Below are 23257 nucleotides of genomic sequence, written 5' to 3' on the forward strand. Positions count from 1 at the left end.
AGCGGAGACGACACCTGCCCCGGAGATAGTGGCCGACGAAAGAGGCCAGGACTTGGGTAACGGGGCTCAACGTGCAATAGTCGCTTGAAGCCCAACCCTAGTCGCTGATTTAAAAGAAAGTGACCTCAGTTGGAAAAGAAGGAGTAGAGATGGAGTGACGACGACGAACAACACAATGTGGCCATAAGAGCGATAGCTGGAAGCGGGAAGTGGGAAGCGTCGATGAGATCAGATGCCTTGTTTAAACTCTCGGTCAACCACGGAATGAAATAACCAGCCACAGGTTGCCAAAGAAAAGAAGGGGGAAAGATCGAATAAGAGCTGACGAATCCAAGATCAAAAGCCAGAGCGAGTATCGGTCATGAAGGTAGGGCTGAGAGGATGAAAATCTCAAAGAATACGATGAAATGAACGTCTGGGACGGGGAGACATGGGGCGGAAAGTGAGATCGATTGTTCACCCAGTTTGAGTTCAATAATAGGCTGTAATAATGGGGTACGGCCGATGTAAGGGTAATAATTACATAAGAACAGGGCTCACTATTCCGGGGAAATTCGATGTACGTACTACGACGTCCGTCCTGGGGTCTGCGACCGAAGATCCTCGATAACACCAGAGCATTACAAGGTGAGGAAAACTACGAGGAAATGAAGTCTGTTATGACAACTCGGCAAGGGCTCCGTCTGCCGACAAACAAGAACCTCTCGTCCAGGAGGCTTTCATGCGATCCAACGCATTTGATGTATGAAGGCCTTGGCACGACATGTCACTTGTGGCTGAGACATTCTTTACCTACTGCGCCACCGCTCCATTCGGTTTTGTCGGTCTGGTATTCTGCCGGGTTAAAAAAAAAAAAAAGACCTCCATTTTTGATCATAGGTCGAGTTCGAGAATATCGATAACATGGCACACTGGTTTTCACTCAATTTGAGATGCTAAGTGGCTTCTACGCATGATTTACTACAAATGCAACTACACCAAAACCTTTTATTTCCAACACTCATTCTTCAAATATATAAGCCAACCTTAATGCAGCAGCGAATTCTCATCGTCACCGCATTTTTCTGTAACTAGGTAGCCTTTATTACGGAGATACGGCAAATGACTTCCCAATCCCAAGCTACGATTCGCCTACATATTGCGCCGTTGAACCCAGAGCTCCTTCCCCTCGTTCTACCTCCATCGGTCCGTTCCCTCGCAACGGACGTGTCCTTCCACAACATCCCAACGTTTCCGGAGAACAATTACGGCTACGTGACATTACCTGAAATGGAAGCCGACAAGGTTAAGAAAAAGCTGAATGGCTCCATCCTCAAAGGCCGGAAGTTCAAAGTAGAATCTGCCCGCCCGCAGAAACGGAAATCCGCCGGGAAAGAAGAGGAAAATACCGTGTCAAACGACAAATCTTCCTCGGACAAGAAACTCAAGAAACGAAAGGCTGAAGCCACTGTCTTGGAGGGTTACGAGCTTCCATCGGATCGCAAAGTCAAACGAGGCTGGACGGAGTCGTCAAATGATAAAACAGAACGGCGAAAGAAGGAAAAGAGATCCAAAGATAAGGAAAAGAGGTCTAAAGCACAACTGAAGTCCAAGTATACTGAAAAAGAGGAGTGCTTATTCCGGACGAAGATACCACCAAACAAGTCGGGGTCTACGGATGAAAAGTCGAAAAAGCATACCAAGAAGAGCAAAGCGCCACCGAATACGGTTGTACATGAGTTCTCTCAAACCACAACTCATCCTACATTTTTGCGCTCAAACGACGGCGGTAGTACTCTAACTTCTGCATTTGAAGACGGTAAAGGTTGGGTGGATGAGTCTGGAGCCGTGAGGGAACCAGCCAGTGAGAGGGTCAGAAAGGACCAATACAGGCCAGGGCAAGTTATAGGCCACAAGGAAAAGCCAAAGCATACCAACACCAAACCCAATCACAACGGTATAGAGCCCAAACAGACGGAATTGGCGGAATCGGAAGATTGGACCTCATCCAGTGGATCATCATCGGAACTAGATATGACGGATTCAGAGGACGATGCCTCCGTCTCATCTAGCTCGTCTAAAAACTCCGAAGAGTCTAGTATGGAATCACCTCCAACGCAACTGCACAAACTCTCAGAACCTGATGGATCAGAAGAAGAACAAGAGTCTGGGGCGGAACCAGAGACATCGTTTGAAGAAAAGTTCACCTCAGCAAACATCCACCAGCAGCCGACTGGAGAGGTTCACCCCCTGGAAGCGCTCTTCAAGAAACCAGCCGATCAGAAGAAACCGGAATCGGAACCTCCTGCTCAGTTCAGCTTCTTTGGGCAAGAAGATGCAGATTCCGAAGAGGAGAGTCCGGGAAATATAGTACCTCTTACTCCATTCACCAAAAGGGATTTGCAAGATCGTGGGACGCGGAGTGCAGCTCCCACGCCGGACACATCTAAAGTTACAAGGACCATCAATTGGAACCCTCCCAAGGATTCCGATAACATTGGAGAGGAATATCTTGCGACCGACAGTCCAGTGCCCAAGTCAGCTGCTAGTTCGCAAAAGGATTCGGACTTTGCCAAATGGTTTTGGGAGAATCGAGGAGATAACAATCGCGCTTGGAAAAAGAGGAGACGAGACGCCGCTAAAGAACATAGGCAGAGAGAAAACCGCCGAAAAGGAATGAAGGGGAAATCCTGAACAATTTTTTGCTTATGGATATGTACAGTATCAAAGTATTTCTAATGCCTTTTAATGCCACATTACAATATTCCCGTAAGGGTCTGTATCTAGCCTATATTGGGGTTCCCTTTTTTCTAAAAGGACTATTAAGACTCCAAGATAAATACCTAGATAGTAGGGATACGGGCTTATAGTACAAGTAGGTCTCGTATCGTGTCACGTGGTGTCATGATAAGCATACCTCTCAACTGTGGCTGGCCCAGCAATCCACTCAGTGATCGTTCAGGAAGGGGGACGATTATAATCGTCTGTTAGACTGGCGGCATAAACTAATCAAAATGTCACAGTATACTAATAATCGGCGCCTTCTATTTATGTTTCTCATATTCTTTTCCCTCGCATCCTCTACACTAGCTTCTTGTAAGCTTTCTCCGACCCGCTTCACTCGATTTATTTATGCTCAGACGATTGTCGACTGACATCTCTTGCTTTCTCCAGCACCCGCTTCATTCTGCAAATGCACCTGCTTCTCAAACAGCACGATCATTCCTCTTAACCCCGACAAGGGAGGCTCTTCGTCGTTACATGGCGCGCTAAACGCCTTCAGCCGCAGTGACGACAGCGGTACACAAGATGAGAAACGCGCCGGTAACTACCGCTCGTTGAGTTGTAATGACTGCAACCGAAAGTTCTGTCTAGGCTACGACTTGCCAACCTGCAAGGGTGCAAAGGAGGAGGATGTTTCCACTACATGTTTCCGTATGTTGGAGCGAGTACACACATCTACTTTCTGTTACCGATGGAACTACAGCTAACGCACACCTGGTCGTACAGAACGGGACTCGAGGAAGGACGAGGCGATTGTTTTGATTTTCATAATTGCCACCGGTGGCCTTTTAACATGGGCGGTTCTCAGACCCTGGGTGCAAAAGTGGACTGAGGTATGGGCTCTCCGTCTATCCTGGCAATAATGGTTGGAAATTGCGTGTGCTAACATACGTGCAGGCTGCTAGAGAACGACGGTCTTATATCCCGGTTTCCAATAGTCCTCGACTCTGACGTTATTTTGCTGGTCCAAATGCGTTATGTGTATATAGCCGCAGGCGATGAATACAAATATGATATGACCCTGGTGCAAATATATACTTAAATTTGGGAGGGCTTTGTTGCGCGGTTGTACGCCGCCTTTCAGATACTTCACTGATAGCTTACGAGCGGGAATCCGTCGGGTCAGGGAGCTTGCAGCAGATAACCAGAAAATCATGAGAAGACGACTATCTAACCTAGGCGCTTCCCCTTGCACTGTGCCACGGTCTACAGTACGGATAAAATGCAGTTTGTATTGCCATGCATCTGATCCCGAATTCACGGGCCGCACTGCTGAGGAAGAAGACAATGTTGCCCACCTGACCTTCCGTTGCACCGAAATTATACCACTACTAGGTAGGCCCCCGTGCATTACAGCGATAATGCATTCCCCTCTGANAGCAATTTCGATTCAACTACCATAGGCTACAGCGTACAAGATATCGTTATCGCTATACATACGTTGGCGCCGCATGCGATGCAGCCTTATATTTGCCAAGACCGGCGCATACCAAATGGTGGCAATTCGCCCAGTTCTCGCCGCGGGTGCTGTTCCCGACTCTCGCCTGTTCCATGGATTTGTCTGGTGCATAAAAGGACTTGGGTCGCAAAAACTTTTCAAACAGGATTCGGACCCTTGCAGTTGGTTCGCTACCAATACTGTCAGGTGGCCACCAAATTCCTTCTCCGCTTTTCCATCACCGCCATTCTTAAAAAGATCTTCTCCGTTTCGTTCCTCATCCCGCTGAGACAAGCCATTCGCTTTCTTTTGCAGCTCGACGGAGCAACCCGATATTTCATTTCTCGTGGCGACTGTCACTCACTAATCGTTCTGTGTCACTTGTCTAGGGCTGGATAGGAGCCGCTGGAGCCAAGGGACACCTGAAGGAAGAATAAGGTTTACGGATCCATCCTCTACTACGCCTTGAAGTGAAAGGCGGACGCTAGCGAGGGACAGAGCTCAGAATTACAACAAGAAGGTTCAAGAGATAAAGAAGGAAAGAAAACAAAAGAAAAGCAAAGAGGAGGAGTAGTGACCTTGGTGCTGTTGGGGGCTTGTTGTAAGAGACTTGGATGATTCCAAAGAAAATGTTATTAACCCGCCAGGCAAGAAGCACCACTCCGGACGATGACCTAAAGTTTCCAACTACGCAGCTATTCTTCCTAGGTATCTTTGCTCCTTACCACTCGTCTTTTTTTCATAACTTAAAGTACTAATGCTATTGCTTTCTTCAACTAGCAATATGTCGAGTCGCCGAACCCATAGCGGTTACGTCGCCGCTGATCTTCGCCTTCGCGATGGTCAAGGATTTCAACATGGGTGAAGGCAATGACGCATCATTCTATGCTGGGATCCTCGTCGCGACATTCTCTTTGGTTGAAGCCTTCACAGGGATGTTCTGGGGGGCTCTTTCCGATCGAATTGGGAGAAAGCCGGTGGTTATATCGGGATTAGCTGGAACCATCGTCTCCCTTTTAATTGTTGGATTTTCTCGCACTTACTGGGTCGCTCTTTTTGGCAGAGGACTTGGAGGCCTGTTGAATGGGAACATCGGTGTTATCCAGACTATGGTGGGCGAGATAGTCAAGCGACCCGAGCATGAACGTAAGTAGGTTCCTTTCCGCACACAGGGCAACCCTCGGCTAACAGCGGTTGGACTTAGCCCGAGCTTACGCCGTCATGCCATTTGTTTGGTCCATAGGCACCATCATTGGACCTGGTAAGCATACAGAATCACGAAGGTACCAAAAGAGGGTGTTGAGTGCTGATCTTTATTCTTCTATCACAGCCATCGGTGGACTGCTTGCGAAACCCGCTGATAGCTATCCCTCTGTCTTTCCCCACGATGGACTGTTTGGCAGATTTCCATATCTTCTACCGAACGTCGTTTGCTCTATCTTACTTCTGTGCAGTATTATCTTCGCCTTCTTATTCCTTCAAGAGACTCATCCCGACATGCAACCGCTGTCAAGTGTCCCGGGAGAATACGATAATCTGTCAGCAGAGCATCCTCTTGCAACCTCCGGGGCAACAGCCAATCCAGGTGCCGATCTGCGAGCCGAATCGTACGGCACCTTCAACCAAGTCCAGTTACATGAAGATGAATCATGGAGGGTCTATGAGAACGGATCCAAGCCCAAGCCAGATTCGCAAAAGCAAACCGCTTTCACCCGGCCCGTCGTCATGCTTATTGTCGCTCTGGCGATCTTCACCTACCACTCGATGACCTACGATCACCTACTACCGATTTTCCTCCAAGACCAACGCGGCGACCCAAATCTAGATGGCTCTGCCCTCACCTTCCCTGGTGGACTTGGCCTCTCAACCAGGACTGTCGGTCTAGTTGTCTCTTCCGACGGCATTATTGCGCTTATCATCCAAAGCCTTATTTTTCCAGCTTTGGCGCAGTGTCTTGGAGTCTGGAAACTGTTCATAATCGTCACCATTCTCCATCCGCTGGCCTACTTTATGGTCCCGTTTCTCGTCTTTCTGCCTTACGGGCAACTCCTGTTTGGCATCTATACCTGTCTGATCACACGAAACATCTTGTCTATCATAGATTTCCCTGTTCTTTTAATTCTTATAAAACAAGCGAGTCCTTCGGATTCATGCCTTGGAAAGATCAATGGCCTTGCTGCGTCGGCCGGCGCTGCTGCACGCACGGTTGCGCCCCCCGTTGCAGGATATCTGTACAGCACTGGGGCAGAACACGATTTCACTGCAATCGCATGGTGGGGAAGCGCTTTAGTGGCGGCTATTGGAGCTTTACAACTCTGGTTCATGACTCAAAAGAAGCACTCTTCGATTTCAATCCAACCGGCGGCTCGCTGTCATTTTGTGCCTGATGGACCTCAGGACCCGAAGGAGACTATTCATATAATTGTGACGGACACAGATGAGGTTGCGAAACGTGCTTAAGACTTGTTTGCATGACATGTTAGATATGCGATTGTTGCTGGCGTCGGTAGTACTTCTCTTTTCTCCTTATTTACCCAGCGCATTTGTAAATAGACTGTTAATGAAATATAAATTTCTGAAAGCCAGGGATAAGAAAGCACCATACTCTCCTCAATAATGCTAAATACTCTGCCTGCCTCCAACGCGGTGAGAGAGGTTTCGTTCTGCCACTATATACCGCTCTAAAAGTGGATCCATAAATCCTGTTTAGGCATAGTTTGTTTACCGATATCCCAGCAACCGTTTCAAGACATCATAACAAACCACTGCAACTTGCTTCTTCTCCAGCGACAACACTTTCCTTTACTAGGGGAGCTGCCATTTACGCGGTTGACTGCCATATTTACTTGAATACTTTTGTCTAGTTTGATTTGTCTTTTCTTGCAATCGCCCTGCTCGTCTCTACAAACGTCCTGTTGACTATGTTCAATCCCCTTTCACCCTTAACAACCTCCCGGCAGAACACGCGAGCTCTCTCGTCAGAGTTCGAGGGTGCTGGGAGGAAGGGGCAAAGCATTGATACGCCATTAGCGGCGAATATCGAAACAGAGAACCCGCTCCGCAGCCCGACGCAACGGACTGATGACGGCCGCAAGAGTATCCGCCAAAGCTTCAACTACGGCGTTACCGAGTACAATGAACAGGGACAGGGAATGGATAACGATGATTCTGTATCTGACCAAGCGCTCCAAAGCTCGCCATTTCGGTACGATGCGAGGGACGATACAGTCGATATGCAGATGCTGCAGAAGTACCAAGCGTCGCTGGGCATGTCTGATCGCTCTGCGACTCCGAGAAAACGATCCTATGATCAAGCACCTGATGTTCACGAAATTGAAGGAGAAAGTGTTAGGTACAAGAAGTCGCCTGGACGGAGGGATATACCAGATATTAATGTCTATGCCGACGAGGATTCGGGGTATAGTCACGATCTAAACATCCCTGGCGGTGAGGGCCAAAATATTGCGAGCAGTATGGTGGAGGAAAAACGACATGAAGGCATGAGCACTGTTCTTGGCGAGGACAGGCCAAAAACCTCTTCGAGATACAGTAGCGGCCGGGACGTTGATGACACAAATGACGCGATGACTGATGATGAGTCTCATGACCCTATGGATGATACATGCTTCAGTACATTCTCTGCGGTCCCTAATGTAGATATGACAGCCTTTGCAAACCTGCCAGGGGGCTCTCCATTCAAGAGCCCGCGACCTCTACCGGATTTTCCGGTCGAACCCGAAAATGGGCGTGAGGGTACGGTGCCGGAAACTCCAGCTACAGCCAATAGGTCTCCCAAGAAAAATGCCCTCATTGATATGAGCTCCCCTGTTGGATCGCCCACCCCTCGAAAGAGAGATAGAGATGGCCAGAGCACCAACGAAACTCCAAATTTGTTGGATTTGACGGATCAAATCGGTCTTTTCCCTCGTCGCCAACGATTCAGTATCCAACAACATGGAAGATACACGCCTTCGCGCCGGTCACCTTTAAAACCCCCGATGGAATCGATGAGATCGCCAGCTAAAATGAGTCTCTTAGACTTTGATATACCGGCCGCCCCCACCCCTCGCTCTATTCCAACAATTACACCTCGGGAGCTAGAATCACTGAAGTCCGGCTTCCTCTCGGAGATATCCTCGCTCAAAGCTACACTCAGTGGAAAGGAGGCTGAAGTCTCTAGTCTCAAGAAAGCCGTGTCGGATGCTGAACGTCGGGTTGGAGAAGCATTAGAAGAAGTTCGCAATGAGGCTGCTCGTAAGGAGGCCCTGGAGGTTGAGCAGGCGGAGTGGGAGAGAAGGGGCCGAGAAATGGAAGATGTGCTGCGATCTGTCAAGGCTGATATTCTTGAAGGCGAACAGGATCGTGAGCGCTTACAGAAGAAGAATGAGGAAGCCGAGAAAAGCAAAGAGCAACTTGAAAGTCGTGTTGTCGAGCTCGAAACACAACTCACTTCTGCCCGTAAATCGGCAACCTGCGACAAAGAAGCGTCCGAAAATGCGGCGGCTCCATTGTCGACGAAGACAGCAGAAGAGACCGCAAAGGAAATACAGGATGCGGTTGAGAAGGTTGCCCGTGATCTGCACTCGCTGTATAAGGAGAAACATGAGACCAAAGTCGCAGCTCTCAAGAAGAGCTACGAGTCACGCTGGGAGAAACGCTTGCGTGAAGCTGAGAAAAAGCTGAAAGCTGCCAGTGACGAGTGTGAGCGTGTTAAAGCCGAGCGAGATGCTGCGTCGCAGGAAGCCGCGCGGCCAGATGCCAGTATGATGGCCCGTGAGAATGAGGAGCATGAAGCAGAGAAACACGTCCTTGGGGCTCAAATCAAGGGCCTTCAGCAGGAAATAGAATCTCTGAAAAGCGACAGCGAACAGTTGCGACTCGAACTCAAGGCAGAACGAGCTGAGAAGGGCGACCTCGTAGGTCTTGTGGAGGAGTGGTTGACGATGCAGAATCAATCCGCTCAACCATCGCAGTCCAGGAATGATGATATGACTTCAGAGCCGGTCTCCCAGGAGCGGCTTTCTCCAACGGAAGGTTTCGAGCGGGAGGTCAGCAGCTCCAGCGGCCTTCGTGGCCCAAGTTCAGGATCCAGCTCTAGCTCTGGTCACGGAGAGAGGAAGATCCCAAGAGTTGGAGCTCCGGGGGCGCGGCATGTGCGAGGGAACAGCGGAGGCAAGTCCGGTATTGCTGTTTTCACACCAGGCCGCAGTAGTATCATGGGCTCTATCGAACGAATGGGCCGTGGAGGCGCTGCTTAGGTGAAGGATTGAAATGTCATGATGAGTTTCTTTTTTCTTTTTTTTTCATCCCGATATTCATGATGTTATGTCTTTTTTTCCTTGCCTCTCTTTTCCTTTTTTGCTTTTGCTGTCAGTGTATATGGGAGCCCGTACATACATATGGCGATTGTTTTGGTTGCGAGTCAAGATATCCTCGAACGCATTGCTGTTATTTGTCTCGTAAGAAATAATAGTGTCTACTCGATGTTTCAATCCGATTAGAGCTTCAAAATACAATAGCGTCTATTAACGTTTGTTTTTACTTTGCAAATAAGTATTTCGAATTGCGGTGGTAGCTTGGATTACTCCGGTATAGTAAGCAGGAGTTTCAAGCCGTCACCGAATGGCAAATATATATATATATATATGCAAGACAACATCATTTTCATCAGCCACACCCCAACCACACCAAAGACCAGAAACACAGAAACACATACTACATCCACATCAAATATAACGATACCAGTGGAATTGAAGAAAGACTGACGAGGCGATCCGTGTTTTACCGAAATGGAACAATAGTCCCCCGCACTCTCGGAGGTTCGCCGATCCTCCGGAGGATGGTAGAAGTCAACCGACCGGTGTTTACGGGGTAGTATTTCCATGTAAATCTACTCTGCATATCGAAAAAAAGAACCAAATCGATCCACGTCAATAACGGCAGGGTGCATCCAAAGGCCAATGGCAGTTTGTGGGGTTGCCAGGCTTGAGACCAGTGGGAGGTCTCCGCAATCCGCAGTTAGCCTCCTTCACTCCCCCGCGTTGCGTCCGACGCCTGACGGGCTACAGTTGCCCCGCATTTGATGGGGTCGCCGATTAGAGATCAGTGCCGTGAATGGACAAGATAGAGATACCTTAGGGGGCGTCAAGGAGGGGTTGACACTGACAGCTGGAACAGAAGAGAGCTTGGCTCTGTTGTTGCATGTGGGGATCCAAAAAGAAATGGAGGTCGGGTTGTCAGCGAGGTCAAAACAAAGACGCGCTGCTATGTTGGAACACGAGACGACTTGGACGCACTCTGAATGGCTTGATTGGCCCATGCTTCCCCCTCGCCCGGGTCCCGTCCTGGAAAGTTCGACGGGGATGTGAGTCAGTGGTGAGATTGAGGGTGTCTGATACCTCGAGAGAGGAAAGGGTGTAGGCTGGAGGGTGAGCTATGACCTCACCCTAGTATGCGTGGTACCGGATCCGATGGCTTCACTCACAGGTATTGGCTGTGCCTACTTACGGAACTCCCACTTTTGAGTGGTGGTCTGCAAGTAAACGAGACTTCGGGCCGTTGACCGGAGTAGCTGTCGCGAGTTGACTGCTGGGTCGGGTTCGGGGGTTTGTCCGATGGGAGTAGAAATCAATGCCGGGAAACTTGACCAGTTGAGGGCGAGGCATGTAGCTTTCTTGTGGCACTTGAGCTGTACCATCAATTGAGGGGCGAAGGCCAACCCGGGGGAATTGAATGTTGGAGACGGCCTGCTCCAGGGTCCAAACTGTATGCCACTTCGTATCCTCTTGAGGCTGGAGCCGCTCCGTCTCAGAATCAGGGCGTGACCATATGGGGAATCTCGGAAGCGAAGGATCTTACGGGGATTTTACGGGGAACTTGGGGAAGCGCCATGAAAAATTCGATCTGTGGTTTCGTGGATGTGCTGTCTGGAACCTACTTGGCGTTCATCCACTGGAGACCCGCCGCCGCTTCCATTCTGGAGAAATTCTTCATAATAATAATCATCGCCATCGACGAAGTTGGGTTCTCCCCTAGTCCCACATGGGTATCCGCCAAAGCCGCCTTGATTGGTGTTGCAAGATTATATTTCTGAGAGGATCCCGTTCCTCGGGCTGAACTTTGACCTCAGTTACCTCGTGATGTGTTCAGTTTTCAGAAGAGGATTCGTGGTGTTTGTTAGTGTGTCTTTGACCTGCAGGTTACAGACATTTCCAGCAACAGTTGAGTCTGAGTTTAATTTGCTCCAGAGTCGAGGCCATTCATGATGTACTCTGGTATTCTGTCTCATCTCGACTGATGACGACACACTGCAGGATTCATGTGACAGCGACCGCCACAGTACACACGCCGTTTGCGGCTCCGACTCTCGCTAATTACTAAGGCCTTCAAAGTGTCGACAGTCGCAGGTTGGACGCCTTGAGCTTTGACCCAGGTGTTTGGTGCGGATTGTTGATATATTTGTCGGGGGGTTTCTAAACATCGCTGGAGAAACCCTCATGTAATATAAGCAACCAGTGGTGGCCATGTATCATGATATCTTGTTACCTGCAATGTGCCATACTTCCAGCTGACCGACAAGGTTTCAGCGGTTGGCTTTCAGGGAAGGACCGGAGCAGATTCCTCCGACCATCGGAACCCTGCTCTCGAAGAGGTATTCACTCTTCAGGCCTCGCGTCGGCAGTTTCAAAATAACTGAACGAGACACCTTCCGCCTTAACATTACGAGTGTCAAGCAGTATGGAGACAAACTGGAGGGACGGACATGATATACTGGTTGAATAGCAGGATGCTCAAAATGTTCACGATTTATCCTGGAAAGTTGGCTGAGACTTGGATCCTCGATTCGCCGGTGCCGTGGTGCGACATTTTCTGGGTGATCGATTATTGAATCCTTTCTCGTTGGCGGGCCTGACCTTGAGGACCTTCTCCAGTCCACCTTGTTGGCTGTGGGTCGCTGATTCGGAGATCCTCAGTATCGGCTCTATTCCACATGAGGCAGTTGGCGGGGTGCGGTTTTGGATGCAGGCTTCCGCATACAAGCGAGCTTTGCTGTAGCCTGCAGGCTATGTAGCCCTGTGAGCGACAACCACACCATCTCTAGAGTTCAGTTGTAAACCCAAGGAAAACCGGCACTATCCCGAGCCCAGCTGACTAGTTTAATATGAGACACTACGGTCGATTCCTCAGGGCGCAAGGAATGCCTGGTCCGCGGGTCCTACGTAAGGAGAACTGGGTTCCTGAATCCTGCAGTAGTGACCCGTCATCGACGGCTTGCCGGTTCCAGACGATCTCTCCGGCCCTGGTCAAATAGTGTGACTTGGACAAACCCTTGCAAGGTTCATGAATCCGCTTTTGACGAGCTGCCTCAGCCTACCGGACAATCGCAATTCTACTAACGCAAGTCCCTCGGCGATGCTGTCCCTGTGCCGTGAGAATTGTTGGCTAAGATTCGGTCTCCGGAACGCTTGCGCCTTGATGCTTCGCGGACCTCGGTTCATGGCAGCCAGTGAAGACCCTGAGTTATGCGAATAACGGTCTACGAACAATGCTCCTGTATATAGGAATTTCTATGATCGGTTCGCTGTTTTGATACCTTTTGACATTTTCAATAATATGTTTAACTCTCTGTTTCAGTCCAAAAAGCTTCCATCTAGACCTAGACAATTCTGAATGAGTAATAAGGCGCGCCGGAGACGAGGCCGAAGTGTCCAAGCTCCCAGTTGTTAACCAATAACAATCCAGATGAACCGGAATCTTTTCCGAAGACGTGGTTGGACTCTCACACAGCTCTTCTGCCGCACAATACACTGGAGGAGATAAAATATAGGGAGCAAGGTGCAATTAGCGTGCACTTCATCTATCCTCGACATTTCCGGAACAGGAGATAAATGACCAATGATGGGGATGCGATTCGCCAGCACCACCCGTGACACCCCGAGTCTCGCAACGAACTGCATGTGGTGGCTGGAAGGTAACGTGACCGGGCCGAAGAGACCCCAACCGGCTATGGAATATGGGGGCATTTTCCCTCTTTAGGAAGTGGTGGGTGGGGGAAAGAAGAAACGGCTTCTTTGATATTATTATTTTGCGAATATTTTCGAATTCGTAGATGTGGGGACACATTCGATGAACTTTGATTGGCGCAAAATGCCAAGAATGTGGACCGGCAGTGTGAAGTAGCAACAGTGAGTGGCTGCCACAGACCCCGCCGAACTTGGCCCGCTCTTCGCCGCGAGCCTGCGAGCCTGTGAGGTAATACTACACTTGGCCGGCACGACGGAGCCAACGCTTTGCGAATGCCAATGGCGACGGGGTTCGATCAATTCCTCTGGGTCTGGGTCTGGTCCTAGTCCTGGTCCTGGTCTGGGGGAGGCAGCAATCATGATGGCAAGTGCAAAGTGGATCTGGGGACTCATCATCCCCCAACGCCAACGCCTCCTGACGGTCCAGTGGAAGGCGCTTCCGCATTCTGCTGCGTACTTAAATATTGTCTTTCCCCCATGGCCCCGGTCTTGCCTCGATTTCCGATTCCTTGGACGACGGATGAAGCTGGGAACGTGACCTCCCTTTATACTTGCCGAAAAAAAAAGGGTGATAATCTTAAAAAACAAAAAAAAACCTGTTCTACGAAAAGGACTCTCTCCCCTCCTAACTATTGCTTCTTTTGCTATTTCGTGTGGATATTGTCCAGTCACGTTCTGAAATCAACTGCCCTCGTGACTCCCAGCTATCTATATATTCACTCACGATTTCCAAAGACAATCGTCGACTCGGACCCCAAGCAACGCCAATTGGTTTTCTAATTCTTCACGGATGACACAGGATCACAAGAATTGACCCACCTCACGCAAAATGACTGATTCTCCTACTTCGCCAAATCCGACTCTCGATACAGACCCCAAGGGCAAGCGCAAAGCTTCAACAGCTGGGCTTTCCGCGAATTCACGTCCGGTAAAACGACGAGCTTCAAAAGCTTGCTGCTGCTGCCGCGCACGTAAGGTTCGGTGTGATGTGGTAGAAAATGGTTCACCGTGCACGAACTGCCGCCTGGATCAAGTAGAGTGCGTGGTTACGGAAAGCAAGCGGAGAAAGTGCGTCTGAATGCCAATACTTTCCTGGAGAAGTCTGATTACTGACTTGCTTTACTCCACAGGAAGTCTCGAGTTGAGACTGACACTACCAATTTCCAGCCCTCTCAGTCACCTGCCGAAATTCTTGACGACGGCGCGCTTTTTGGGGGACTTGGGGAATCTCATGGCATCCCCAACGTGGTGCCAACGTCCCCGTCTCAGGGCTCTGTAGATTTGGAGCAGGGACAGCACATGCCTCACCTACTATGTTCGTATATGCGTGTGCCCGTACAGCCGCTGGCGTTGTATATCATACGAGTTTATAGACACACATTTGCTGATCAGTTATTTCTTGTCTAGATCAAAGCCAGGCCAACAGAGTCGACACTGGGGACCGTTTTCGAAGACGCATGGCCTCGAACCCCACAGTGCCGTCGACCATGCCTTTGTTTCACGTCACTTCCCAGATTCAGCAATTACTTGATCCGTCCTTCGGTAGCCCGCGGCCTACTGGTGTTGTGCTACCCGACTATATCCGTGGCTTGCCAGCTCGATTACAGAAAGAAGATATCGATTATCTCGCTATGAAAGGAGCTTTGACGGTGCCCGATGTTACATTGCGCAATGAGCTGCTTAAGGCTTACATTCACTATGTTCACACGTACATGCCTTTGCTTGATTTGGAAGATTTCCTGCAGACCATCGTCCAGAACGACGGCATCCGTCGCATGAGTTTATTGCTTTTTCAAGCTGTCATGTTCGCCGGAACGGCCTTTATCGATCTGAAGCACCTCCAGGCGTCAGGCTACTCCTCCCGAAAAGCGGCTCGAAAAGCATTCTTTCAACGTGCGAGGCTCCTTTATGATTTCGACTACGAAGTTGACCGCATCTCGCTTGTCCAATCCCTCCTTCTAATGACGTATTGGTACGAGACCCCTGATGACCAGAAGGATACCTGGCATTGGATGGGGGTTAGTTTGTCCTTGGCTCACACCATTGGCTTACATCGTGATCCCGCCAACTCTCGCATGGACATCAGGCGCCAACGAATGTGGAAGCGCATTTGGTGGAGCACCTACACTCGTGATCGTTTGATTGCTTTGGGAATGAGACGTCCTATGCGCGTCAAGGATGATGATTGTGATGTCCCAATGTTGACCCTCGATGATTTTGAATTCCATCCATTTTCTCCTGAGATTGTGAACATGGTGGGGAGTTCAGAGATTCTCCAGAGCGTAACCCACCAACGAGAGCTAGCGTCGATGTTCATTGAAAAGGCAAAGCTCTGTCTCTGTGTCAGCCATGTCCTTTCCGCTCAGTATTCGGTCTTGAGCCATAAATTTGGCGGTACAATGGAGACTACGATGATGTTGGTACCGAAGAAGTCAGCAGCAGAGACATTCGAAGTTCGACGCTGTGACCAGGAGCTGGAGGATTGGTTGGCCCACCTTCCTACAGAGATTCAATACTCCTCTGCGGCACCAGCCAAATTAAGCGAGGCCGACCAGGTTCTGCATTCCCACCGAGCTCTACTCAAGATGGTGTACTTGACAACTTCGAGTGCTTTGCATCGCCCCCAGGTTCTCCCCGCTGTTCCATTCCCCTCCATGGACACGGAGTTGCAAGATATTTCGCGCAACAAGGTTCGATTTGCTGCCATTGAGATCACAAATATTGCCCAAGACCTGCATAGCCTTGATCTAACTCGCTATTTCCCCACTACTGGTGTCACGGTGCTCCTCCCCGCTGTTATTATCCACCTCCTCGATATCAAGTCTAGCGATCCGAATGTCCGGATGACGAGCTTGCAACGCTTCTACCAGTGTATGCGCATCCTCCAGCGTCTTAGGGAGATCTACGCGTCAGCCGACTTTGCGACATCATTTTTGGAGGCTGCAATCAGGAAGGCAGGCATTCAACTGACGGTGCCGCCTCAAGAATTACAAAAGCGTTCCAACGTTCGCGATTCTTCTTCTCGAGCCGACGCCTTGACACCGCCTCCAGACTCTCTTGCGCAGAAGATCCCCGATCTGACTTATCCCAAGACTGGTTCAAATGGACCTTTGACGCTTAACTTGGTGGACGAGGCGCAACAAGCCTTCGCTTCTACTCCGCCACCTTCTGACGGCAGTGAGAATGGTAGCACCAACAACGTTAACCCCGGCTACCACCGCGACGCGTTTAGGATCCCCAACATTGAAGATGCCGAATTGAGTTTGAGTGAGCTCATGGACTTGGCCAACGATGCCGAAGTGACGCAAAACGATTTTGATGCCTTGATCAATTTTGACGACGCCGGAGCGGACTTCTTTTCTTCGGAGAATGGCATGGAGAATGCGACTGGCGACGCGAATACAAAGGGCGGCGGCTTCCCATTTACGTTTTCCGACATGGTTGGTCTCGATTCTGGGAACAAGGGCGACAACTCGAAAGGGGATTTTGAAGACCCTATCGCCACGACAACTGGTGCTGGTGTTGATGTGGGACAGGCGGAGGCACCTAAACTCGATATGGACCTCGGTCTCAGTATGAATGCTTAGTCTTTTGATTTCAGTATTCTTTTCGCTTCTTACGCGGAAGACGGCCATTTCGCCCGACCTGTTCTCTTGCATATATTTTATTGTTTCCCCATTGGATACTCAGAAAGCATGGGCGGCGGAGTTTGGGATATGATTTACTGCCCAGGGATTTATTTGTATTTGCTTTCCACTTTTGTTTCTTGACCCCTAGCTTAATAAGCTGGGGCTGTTTTTACCACCGTCTATATAGAGGTTTATTATCAAAAGTACGACATGAGAATATGACCAACGTATCAACCAATCTGTTCGGGTTCTGTTCCTGTATTGTAGCTGTTGTCCGACCAACGGCTGTTGAGCAATGCCACCGGAGTCGCACAGGGCAGCCAGGCTTGCTTTTTCTCAGCTGTTGTGTTCCTCGAAACTCGGATTGGGCCAAGCAACTTAAGCCTTGAATTGGCGGTCTTGGATTTCCTGCTTCGGCTTCCTTCCCCCGTCTTGCGTCGTTCCCCACTCTTTCTGCTCCTCCAACCACGACTCTTATACTTGACTTTTTTCGCTTCTTGTCCAATTTCCTTTTTATGATATTAATTAATTGTAAGATCGCATCAACCCCTCACTTCGTCTTCTAGCGAAAGAACAAACTAAACTGTTCAGGAAGGTCGATAATCGACGATGCTACCGCCGATCTTTTTCCCCTCATTTGTTTGCGGGCAAGACGCGAGGTGCAGTAAAAATGATGCGAACTGCGAGCTGACTGGGCCCGGCGGGTCAGACCCCTGAGTTTCCTTTGTTGTCAGTTGTCAATTATTATCTGAGTTGGGAATCGGGCCCCGGGACGATGCCTGTGGCCTGTGGGGCGCAGTACGACCTCGTTATCGCCCTGGAAGGGAGACTGCTCGCGGCGCCCGATTGCATGCGGGATTGCGGATGCCCGCTTCAATAATACTGAATAATACCAATCGTCGAAGATCTTGCTGCGCCATCCGGCTGCTATAAAATGACCTGTTTACCCCCCCCGTCCCTTCGCTGGGTCCTTGCTGCCTCAGAGGATCCCGGCCGTTTAGCCCATAGGGAGAAAACTCACGATGTCTCCCCGTCTTTGCTTCGTCTCACTGTTGTCTCTGGCTGCTGCCTCCTTGGCCGCGCCTGACGCACACCCAAGGTTTTCCTTGAACAAAAGACAACTGCCACAAGACCCAACCGGTGTGAAGAAAATTGAGACCCCCAATGGCGTGACCATTCGATACAAGGAGCCTGGCAAAGATGGCGTCTGCGAGACAACCCCTGGTGTCAACTCTTACTCCGGATATGTCGATCTGTCGCCCGAGTCCCATACGTTCTTTTACTTCTTTGAGGCTCGTCACGATCCCGCAAACGCCCCAATTACCTTGTGGCTGAATGGTGGCCCGGGAAGTGATTCTCTTATCGGCTTATTTGAGGGTTCGTACTGGTTTCTTATCCTTGTATTATGCTTCTAAATTTGGGCTTCAAGTGGACTGATGTGATTACATAGAACTGGGACCGTGCGCTATTAACGAAAACTTGACAACTGACGTTAACCCGTACTCGTGGAGCGAGGTTTCTAACCTTTTGTTTATTTCGCAACCATTAGGAGTGGGTATGGCAAACTATAACCCCGATGGTTTCCGATAGCTGCTCATTCGGTTATAGGGTTCTCGTACGCCGAAACCGAGGAGGGATCGCTCAACCCTGTTACCGGTGTTGTCGAGGATTCTTCCTTCGATGGTGTCCAAGGCCGTTACCCCAAAATAAACGCTACTCTAACTGGTAATTTTTGAACAATATCTGGTGACCAGTTCTAGTGCTAATATAGCGCCAGACACCACCGAGCTTGCCGCCCACGCTACCTGGGAAGTTGTGCAGGGTTTCCTGGGTGGACTACCACAGCTGGACAGCGCGATTAAGTCCAAGGACTTCAGCTTGTGGACTGAGAGCTATGGAGGTCACTACGGGCCAGCATTCTTCAACCATTTCTACGAGCAAAACCAGAAGATTATCAACGGAACTGTGGACGGTATTGAACTTAACTTCAACTCTCTGGGTATCATTAATGGTATCATTGATGAAGGAATTCAAGTATGCAGTCCTTCAACCGCTCCCTGTTAGATGGCTAACCAGCACCCAGGCGGGCCACTACCCCGAATTCGCAGTGCATAACACCTATGGCATCAAGGCTGTGAGTATCCCCAGCTAGCATGGAGATGCGTCACATTTGCTAACAATATGGTGCATATAGGTTAACGACACAGTTTACAACTACATGAAATTTGCCAATGAAATGCCTAATGGATGCCAGGACCAGGTTGCTCTCTGCAAACAAACAAACCGAACCTCATTTGCCGACTACGCCCTATGCTCGGAAGCAACTAACATGTGCAGAGACAATGTCGGTACGTGGAAACTCTGTTTCAACAGGTCCCACACGCTGGCGTTTGTAACTCCACTAATAATCTACAGAGGGACCCTACTACAACTTTGGCGGCCGCGGCGTTTACGACATTCGCCACCCGTACGATGTAAGAACCCATAGCTTTCTCTTGCCCTCGACACAAATAGTTTATGCTAACACGTGGGTGAAAAAGGATCCAACACCCCCCGCTCTTTTCGAGCCCTTCCTCCGCCAGGACTGGGTTATGGAAGCCCTCGGCGTAAGCGTTAATTATACTTCCTCTAACAACGAAGTCTACTACGCCTTCCAGCAAACCGGCGACTTCGTCTGGCCCAACTTCATCGAGGACCTCGAAGAAATCCTCACATACCCAGTCCGCGTTTCCCTCATCTACGGGGATGCAGACTACATCTGCAACTGGTTCGGTGGCCAGGCCGTCTCCCTCGCCTTGAAGTACCCGCATTCCAAGCAGTTCCAACAGGCCGGCTACACCAGCCTCCTGGTTGATGGTGTTGAGTATGGCGAAACCCGCGAATACGGAAACTTCTCGTTCTCCCGGGTTTACGAGGCTGGCCATGAAGTCCCGTATTACCAGCCCGAGGCCTCCCTGCAGCTGTTCAACCGAACACTGTTTGGCTGGGACATTGCGGAAGGCACCGTCCAGATTTGGCCTGGGTATAGCACTAATGGGTCGGCAACGGCGACGCATTCTGAGTCGTTTGTGCCCTTGCCGACGGCAACGCCTTCGGCATCGCCTAGCTCGGGTCTTTTCTGATTTTCTTGGGTGTTGCACTGAAAGGCGACAGAATTGATACTGCAAATAATTGTATATAATCATGAAACTACGTATATTATATACATATAAATTATTTTGAAATGTTGACAGTACAAGTCTCTGTTGTAACATAAATATGTGTGGAAAGACTTTATGGTCAACTTTTAGAAAACAAATGCACGCCGTTTAGATTTATATTATTAGCTGAGGCCTTGTTATAATAAGTTAGCATGTTAATATACTAACTTAGTAGTAAACTTAATTACATATAACTCTCTAAGAGTACTAGATTCCTTTAATATATAAACAGTAAAATATGTGATATCCTCCCCTTCACCGACATGGACTATGTCGACAATATACACGACCTGTCTCATAAGAGGAAAACTGTGTCAAGCCATATATGTACTTTATTTTCATGTATTTATTATGGGTTAAATTATGGACCAATGCAGACCAAAACAAGTGGTCATGCTTACTACTAAATAATAATACCGGAGTAACTATTTGGTATCAAGATACACAGCGGAATGTTCAGAAAAGCTAGCCACCCAAAATGCCGGGGCTGAGTGAAACTGTGAAATAACCAAAGTAAACCGAGCCACCGCGCTGCGGAAAATAAGCACCAAGAGACATGATCATCGAGTCAAGAACTCCCATCTCTGACCTATCAAGTCTGACGATCAAGCATCAGAAGAACTCCTCTTCTTTTCGGGTGTAGATCCTTGCCGTTGTTGATACTCTGGCTGCGACTGAGCAGCCAAATCAAGGCCGATGACATCCGCGGCAGCCTCGTCGGAGAACTTAAGGTCCTCCTCTAGCTCAGTATGTTCCTTAATCTTGAAGAAGATAACCGGTGCAGCAATTAAGAGAGCAGCCCCGAGCAAACCCCAACACGAGGCAAACATGGTCATGTATGGCTTGTTGTTAAAGTCCATCCTACAGACTATGTTAGTGCCATTTACTTGCCAAATAATATAGTGCATAACTTACGCCCACATCCCTGCAGCACCTGCAGATTGAATTCCCTTGTAGAAACCAGCAAAGTTGGCTAGTTTACGGCCGTTGTTGGATAGGCAGCCCATGAACCTACGAGAGGAGTCAGCGTGGAGCTTGAGTACTGAGCCGAGATAACTCACCAGTAGGCGCAAGTTTGAAATGCAGCATCGTAAAACCCGTAAAACATGTACATAAACATTGGCCCAATAAAGCCGCTGCTAGTCCAGTCCGTAGCTTCACGCAGCTTCGAGGGGTCCTCGGAGTGGACGTCCTCGCGGGTGTAGGTCCTCTGGAAGGCATACCCACCTCCCCAAACACCCATGGTGAGAGCGAACAAGAGAAACCAGATGAGCTTGGCACGAGCGGGGCGCTTGAGGAATTTTAAGTCCAAAATTAGGCCAAACAAAAAGGCGCCAACCATCTGCATGGACCAGTACAAGATACTGTTGAGTGCTCGAGCGCGGACAGAGAAGTAAGAACCGTTGATGGCGTTGAAATGGTACCCGTAAAACCAGTTACTAGCCAAGAACATGGGGAAGAACGTGATGATGTACCAGTCGCTCAGTAAAGTCTCATATAAACCAATCAGTTCAGACTTCCAAGTGGGGTTCTTCATAGTGATGACACGCGTGCCATCAGTTCGCACAATGTACTTTGAGTCTGCGAGGCCCCAGGCGAGAATAAACCCGGCAACCATGAGAACCATGAAAGCAATATATGTTCCATCGTTGACATTTCCAGCATCCTTTTGATTTATATTCTCACCAAGTGGGATCTACCGGACAGGCGGAAGCCTGCGGTTAGCCATGAAATATTTGAGCATACAAAAGCTTGACTCACCAAACCTCCAATCACGCCTCCTAGGTTGAAAATGATCCAAAAAATAGAGATATATTTGCCCTTCTCATGCTCGTTCGGGTAGCTCATCATAACAGCACCCTGGGCACACCATAGCAGACCGGCGCAAACACCCAACAACGCACCGGCAAAAATCAAGAAACCGGAATTTCCGTTGTGGTTGTAGGACAGGAGAGAAGCGACATAGAGAAAATAACCAAAACCACCGAACGAAAGAGTCAATTGCAGGCCAATGCGGTTAGCGATGGAACCGGCAAAGAAACCGACAACCGCAAAAGTACTGTATGTAGCTGTATTGGATTTACTGACATCGGACAAGTTGAGTTGACCAGCACCACCCAGACCTGTGACGGAGTTGTACATGCCGGGACAGAGGAAACAAACAAAGGAAACCAGGATCAACTGAACTTGGGGAGAAGCGAAGTGAGGTAACTTCCAGGGACCAAGTTTCAAGGGCTTGTACATCCATGGCTTTCCAACCACACTGCTGTCCTGAACAATTTCAGGATCAGCACTGGTCTCCGGGGCACCCTTCTCATTGGTGCTTGCCATTATGGCGATTATTCGAGAAACCAGAAAATTTTCCGAAAAGTGAGCGTTTAAAAATTGAACGGGTAACCAGGCGAGATGCGGGAGAGAATAAATAACTTCCAGAAAAACGGTCGAAGACAGGGAAGGGGTATCAAACAAAGAGGCGAAAACAGAACTGAAGATAGCAACCAGGGAGGAAGGAGGAATGTGAGCAACCGGAAGCCCAACAATGTGGAGAAGGGTATCCAAGAATTAAATAGAGACGAGATCCCAAGAATGCCGACAGCAGGGAGAAGATTTATTAATAGGTGAGACAGCGACAGCTGGCGAGGGAGAAAAAGGCTCGACACCGAACGAATCGAGTCTCTTATCAGTAGGGAGTTGGCAGCGATCAGGCGTTCCAGAGCGAGACTGTTGTTTGCTGGAGAGACACTGGATCCGGGGTAAAGACAGCAGTAGGTGCACGAGGAGACATAAATAGAGCAGACCCGGGACTTGTGGTTGTTGGATCAGTATGATGAACCACAGACGATACCACCAAATGATTGTTATCTCAAGTGAAAGGGTTGCGTTGTGGAAGGAAGACGGTGGGATTGCTCAGTCCACCCAAGGCTGATATTGATAAGGGCGAGTGAGAGTGAGACAGCTTCTGTACTTGATCCTCTGGTTCACTGGCTCAACGGCTCGACTCCGATGACCCCAGCAATGCAAAAAAAAGCCACGAGAAGGTCGCGTGCAAGGGAGTGAGTGACAAGCTGCAGTGCGACCAGTGAATCGACCGATCCCTCAGCGTCGGAACCAGCCAACAACGAGCTGCGGAGGAAATTTGGGGGCTAAACTAGTCAACGAGACGGTAACATCGCTGGGCCCGATTTGGCCGGATGCGGGGAGCCG

General features: G+C 49.4%; 7 protein-coding genes across 7 annotated transcripts; 6 read left to right on the plus strand and 1 right to left on the minus strand.

Moving 5' to 3' along the window:
- Positions 1-845: 845 nt before the first annotated feature.
- On the plus strand, positions 846-2840 carry ASPSYDRAFT_41969 (uncharacterized protein). Its single transcript, XM_040846374.1, has one exon. The coding sequence runs from the start codon at positions 1102-1104 to the stop codon at positions 2671-2673; it is 1572 nt and encodes a 523-aa protein (XP_040707013.1). The 5' UTR covers positions 846-1101; the 3' UTR covers positions 2674-2840.
- Positions 2841-2945: 105 nt separating this feature from the next.
- Positions 2946-3818, plus strand: ASPSYDRAFT_41970 (uncharacterized protein). The gene is made up of 4 exons (XM_040846375.1): positions 2946-3075; positions 3154-3414; positions 3490-3596; positions 3661-3818. Exons 1-4 carry the CDS (start codon positions 2994-2996, stop codon positions 3712-3714), a joined length of 504 nt encoding a protein of 167 aa, XP_040707014.1. The 5' UTR covers positions 2946-2993; the 3' UTR covers positions 3715-3818.
- Positions 3819-5040: 1222 nt separating this feature from the next.
- ASPSYDRAFT_86851 (uncharacterized protein) lies at positions 5041-6661 on the plus strand (the record flags this gene model as incomplete). Its single annotated transcript, XM_040851735.1, has 3 exons — positions 5041-5347; positions 5406-5462; positions 5532-6661. The coding sequence occupies 3 exons, from the start codon at positions 5041-5043 to the stop codon at positions 6659-6661; spliced, it is 1494 nt and encodes a 497-aa protein (XP_040707015.1).
- Positions 6662-6786: 125 nt separating this feature from the next.
- Positions 6787-9763, plus strand: ASPSYDRAFT_41972 (uncharacterized protein). The gene has a single exon (XM_040846376.1). It carries the CDS (start codon positions 7123-7125, stop codon positions 9457-9459), a length of 2337 nt encoding a protein of 778 aa, XP_040707016.1. The 5' UTR covers positions 6787-7122; the 3' UTR covers positions 9460-9763.
- Positions 9764-14053: 4290 nt separating this feature from the next.
- Positions 14054-16811, plus strand: farB1 (putative C6 transcription factor (Ctf1B); the record flags this gene model as incomplete). The annotated part of the gene is made up of 3 exons (XM_040849103.1): positions 14054-14292; positions 14355-14539; positions 14632-16811. 3 exons carry the CDS (start codon positions 14054-14056, stop codon positions 16809-16811), a joined length of 2604 nt encoding a protein of 867 aa, XP_040707017.1.
- A 1064-nt stretch (positions 16812-17875) lies between these two features.
- Positions 17876-19975, plus strand: ASPSYDRAFT_55870 (uncharacterized protein; the record flags this gene model as incomplete). Its single annotated transcript, XM_040849104.1, has 7 exons — positions 17876-18230; positions 18304-18408; positions 18462-18578; positions 18631-18887; positions 18937-18987; positions 19048-19201; positions 19269-19975. The coding sequence occupies 7 exons, from the start codon at positions 17876-17878 to the stop codon at positions 19973-19975; spliced, it is 1746 nt and encodes a 581-aa protein (XP_040707018.1).
- A 683-nt stretch (positions 19976-20658) lies between these two features.
- ASPSYDRAFT_145132 (unc-93 family MFS transporter) lies at positions 20659-22384 on the minus strand (the record flags this gene model as incomplete). Its single annotated transcript, XM_040841500.1, has 4 exons — positions 20659-20914; positions 20969-21064; positions 21115-21749; positions 21815-22384. 4 exons carry the CDS (start codon positions 22382-22384, stop codon positions 20659-20661), a joined length of 1557 nt encoding a protein of 518 aa, XP_040707019.1.
- Between the last annotated feature and the right edge of the window lie 873 nt (positions 22385-23257).

This window comes from Aspergillus sydowii (genome assembly GCF_001890705.1).
Source record: "Aspergillus sydowii CBS 593.65 unplaced genomic scaffold ASPSYscaffold_2, whole genome shotgun sequence".
NCBI classification, from domain to species: Eukaryota; Fungi; Ascomycota; class Eurotiomycetes; order Eurotiales; family Aspergillaceae; genus Aspergillus; species Aspergillus sydowii.

Bases quoted from the DNA above. Each gene is read 5' to 3' on its own strand.
- ASPSYDRAFT_41969 (XM_040846374.1), top strand. From the start codon at position 1,102: ATGACTTCCCAATCCCAAGCTACGATTCGCCTACATATTGCGCCGTTG.
- ASPSYDRAFT_41970 (XM_040846375.1), top strand. From the start codon at position 2,994: ATGTCACAGTATACTAATAATCGGCGCCTTCTATTTATGTTTCTCATA. The intron at 3,415-3,489 runs GTATGTTGGAGC...CTGGTCGTACAG, and splicing joins TGTTTCCACTACATGTTTCC to AACGGGACTCGAGGAAGGAC. The intron at 3,597-3,660 runs GTATGGGCTCTC...ACATACGTGCAG, and splicing joins GGGTGCAAAAGTGGACTGAG to GCTGCTAGAGAACGACGGTC.
- ASPSYDRAFT_41972 (XM_040846376.1), top strand. From the start codon at position 7,123: ATGTTCAATCCCCTTTCACCCTTAACAACCTCCCGGCAGAACACGCGA.